This window comes from Cryptomeria japonica, chromosome 11 (assembly GCF_030272615.1).
Source record: "Cryptomeria japonica chromosome 11, Sugi_1.0, whole genome shotgun sequence".
In the NCBI taxonomy this organism is placed as follows: Eukaryota; Viridiplantae; Streptophyta; class Pinopsida; order Cupressales; family Cupressaceae; genus Cryptomeria; species Cryptomeria japonica.
This window is the reverse complement of record NC_081415.1, coordinates 426,490,657-426,494,825: the sequence shown is the minus strand read 5'-3', so window position 1 is coordinate 426,494,825 and position 4,169 is coordinate 426,490,657. Positions and strand designations below refer to the sequence as shown.

The window sequence follows — 4,169 nt, the reverse complement described above, 5'->3', positions numbered from 1 at the left end:
GTATTTCTATGCTATGAACTACTATTGCTACATATGTACTATTGATACTATCTACTTGTCTATTCTAATGTTGCTTGCATGTAACCCCTTTACTATCTTTTTTTATTTTTCTTATAATTATTTATTTATTTTTCTTATGATTTTTTTCTTATATAAACAAATACCAACTATTTTCTTTCATTAACTAAATCATTATTATTATTACTTAATTCAGATATCCCTACGACCCAACGCAATGCCTAGCCTGCCTTGTCTTGGGTGAACTAACACACACAATCACCTCCAAACCAATTGCATAAAGCAAACCCAAAAAGAACACAGGCAAAAAAAAAAAAAAAAATGTTTAATTTTTAATGATGGATAAGACCCTTCAATATTAAATATAAAAACTTAACATCAAAAGCAGGTGAAAAAGAGTGGCATCCTTTAAAAAAACAAAGAAAGATTCTGCAAACAAAATAAAATTGATCGCACATGGATGCAACTAATGGAAGACGACAGATCTCTGCTTGGATCGACTGGACGGCTAGATCATCACCAGCTGGTAACTCTGCTCTCTGAACCGTCGGATCGTAATTACCCAGAGTACTAGAACCTAATCACTTCTCCACCAAGAAGGCAGATAATACAAAATTTTACTGATCACCAGATGGCAGGGGGAACTTCGAGTGGAAACTGGAAGCAGTGCTGCTGCTGAAGAAATCCAGTGGGAAGAACGCTTTTTGGTGAGTTCATTTATCTAGATTTTACTCCTGATGATGAAAATCTGGCCGCAGAATAGTCTGGGAAAAAAATCTGATTGGCTGATTTTGAATAATTCTTGTTTGTCCCTTGAAAACTGATAATGTAGCATAGAAGAGAGAATAAAATAAATTTGGCATAGTCGAACAATAAAATAGCTTCGAGAATCACATACTGCCAAAGATTAGTCAATGCTGAGCCTCGCGAACCAATTTGTGCTTTACAGAGGTGATTTAGCATAAAAAATTGTGCCGATGAAGTGAATTTGCACAACTAATTGCTTTTCCTTTAGCTTGCTTCCAGAGGATCAAATTTAGCTGTTTGCAAGTGTACATGAGGTTTTGGCGGTGCCGAAGATTTTTCGGACGGCTGAAAATTAGCCACCTTTTAGTGATATTTGTTAGCGAATACTAGAATATAGGGCGAGGAACCTGTTTGATGGCTATATAAGAAAATCATTCCCTCAGGAAATTATATAGACATTTAGTCGAAGGGTTTTAGCGTAAAATTTAGGCTTGTTTAAGGAATTAGAGGGTTGTGTAAATTTTGGATCTGTTTAAGGAATTAGAGGGTTTGGTGTTCAATTTGGGCGGTTTAAGGAATAAGGGGATTGTAGTGTAGATTTGGAGCTGCTTAAGCTGTGAGAGGGTGTTAGTGTTCTGATTTAGAGCTGTTTAACAAATGAGGGTAATTTTGAAATCAATTTATGTCTGTTAAGGAATGAGGGGATTATATTGTAAAAGTCAAGACTGTTGAAGGAATTTATATTAAATTGAGGGGTGTTAAGGAACGAGGGGATTTTAGTGAAATTTGGGGCTGTTTGAGTAAGGAGAGGGCTTCAGTGTAAAAATTAGGTCTGTTCAAAGGATTTTAGTGGCTAGAGAGTCTTATAATCAAGATGTCAGAGAAGTTACACTACAAGATTGGTTATGCTTTATCGGAGAAGATGCACCAGAATTTTCTGCACCCATCTTTGGTGGAACTTGCTGAATCTAGAGGCATTGATCTCGTTGAGGTGGATTCTACCAAGCGTCTTTTGGATCAGGGACCTTTCGATGCTATTCTGCAGAAATTGTATGACAAACAATGGAATGAACAGCTCAAGGAGTATTGTGAAAAGTATCCACATGTGGTTGTAATTGATCCTCCTGAAGCCATTGAAAAGCTGCATAGCCGCGTTTCCATGCTAAACGGGGTAGAAAAGTTGAAAGCCATGGACGGAAATGAATCAGTTTCTGTTCCCTTGCAGATTGTTGTGGAGAAGCCAGAAGAGCTTACCGATTTAAAAGTTCTGGAAGTACTGAAGTTTCCTGTTATTGCCAAGGCTCTGCTAGCAAATGGAACTGGTAAGTCTCATGACATGTCGCTTGTATTTAACTCTGAGGGTTTGAAAAGCTTGAAGCCACCACTTGTTCTTCAAGAGTTTGTGAACCACAACGGGGTGATCTTTAAGGTGTATGTTGCTGGTGATTTTGTTGAGTGTGTGAAGAGAAAATCACTGTGTGATATTTCTTATGAGAAAATGCAAAGCTCTGCTGTGGATGTTATGCCCTTTTCACAAATATCGAACCTGGCGGTGGATGTGGAGGATCATGATGAAGGAATGGAGAGCGAGCAGGCTGAGTTGCCCCCGGCTAGATTTATCGAGGATCTTGCAAGTGGCTTGCGTGATGAATTGGGTTTAAGTTTGTTTAATTTTGATCTTATCAGGGACAGTAAGGCTAGAAACCAGTACTTTGTGATAGACATTAACTACTTTCCAGGCTATGCTAAGATGCCGGGTTTTGAGGTTGTCTTGACAAATTTTTTCTGCAATTTGTTCCATGAGAAACATAAAATTTCCGTGAAAGAAGTTTCTTTGGGAGGCAGAGAAATTGAGGACAAGATACCCGAAAAGGAATGTAGTGTGGGTGATGGAGTTACAATTTTGGCAACAGATGTAGAGTAAGTTTCTTTGCAGAGGATATTTTATGTTATGTTATTTTGTTTCAGTTTTCTAAATGCATGCTGCAAAGAGAATTCAATTAGCTCTGTATCTGGGGGATATTTTTGCCACAAAAGATCGACCATGAAAGCTAGTTGAAGCTTCTCTTTTCTTCACATTGGAAGAACTTTTCTGGCCTATGGATGCTCATTAGGTAAAAACTAGCAACTATTTACATTTCTAGACCTGTATCGTTTATATTTTTAATATATTTGAAGTATGAATATTTGTTAAATCATACTTTGCGAGCCAAATCCAGTTCAAGTACTGAAATGACATGTTCTATTAATTTTCGTGCTTTCGAGAATTAATTTTCAGGGACATATAGAGTAAGAAAGTTTTAATTTTTCTCATAGATGATCACCTCAAGAGTGCATAATGGCATATATGTATCATGCCAACTAAGAATGGATTTTAACTCAAAAGTAGGATGACAAAAAACAAAAATCGTATTAAGTTATTAAAGCTTTTCTGTACACAAAATTTCCTATCTTAATGTATCAATTACCATCCTTGAATAATCCAGCATTATTTGGATGTTATTTAGTTGGCTTGTAGAGCTACACCTCTTTAATGTGCTGCTCTGGTATATAATCCCTGCTCGTTGTTATCCAGACCCATTAACGTGTTATGTTCATTTTTACTATTGACATCAATAATATCCCTCATTTTATTTTATTTTGTATACAATTCAATATGAGTTCGCTGATAGTGTAGGCTTTGCCTACTGTAAATGCAATTTTCTTGCTTTATATTCCGATCTTACCTTCTCTTGGATGCTTGTTAAAAGATATCATTAGAAATTTTTCATCCCAATAAGGAAACACTTTTTGTTTGGTATGTGTTAGAAACTTTGATGCATAGGTTTGCTCCCAGCCTTTTGAAGAGTTTACCAATCTATCTGTTTTTTATCTATTTCTATTGGAACCATAAACACCGACTGAATAGAGTTGATAGATTCGTTAATGAAAATATAGATTGAAGGATTTTGTTTCTGATCTGATTATTGTCCTAAGATACAGGCCATTAACTTTGTATATGACTATGGAGGGCACCAACCTTCAGTGTCTTTGACGACTTTGATTTCTGATGTGTTTTTCTTAAACCAGTTTATTTGAGTCGTCTCCAGCAACTTAGTTTTGTTTATGTCAATAGTTTTGGCCTTCTGTCCTTTGTCATGATGCATTGTTTTTTATTAAGGTAAAAGCAGGTTTTGAAGGGGCCCCAAAACCCTTTACAAGCAGAACTTAAACAGCAAAAGTGACAAGATACAAAAAGGAATAGTCCAACGAAAAGCCAGCAGAAAACCAAAGAAAACCAGAAAAAGCCCAACAAAGCCAACAGGCCATCCAGAATCCAGAAGAGATACTAGTTGATTTTTTCCAAGGCATTTGCCAGGGTGTTGCTAATTTCATGCAGCTCTTTGGTGTTATCCCTGAGATTA

General features: G+C 36.6%; 1 protein-coding gene across 1 annotated transcript; it reads left to right on the top strand.

Moving 5' to 3' along the window:
- The first annotated feature begins 469 nt into the window (after positions 1-469).
- Positions 470-2,963, top strand: LOC131073646 (inositol-tetrakisphosphate 1-kinase 1). The gene has a single exon (XM_058010146.2). It carries the CDS (start codon positions 1,640-1,642, stop codon positions 2,687-2,689), a length of 1,050 nt encoding a protein of 349 aa, XP_057866129.2. The 5' UTR covers positions 470-1,639; the 3' UTR covers positions 2,690-2,963.
- The last annotated feature ends 1,206 nt before the right edge of the window (positions 2,964-4,169 follow it).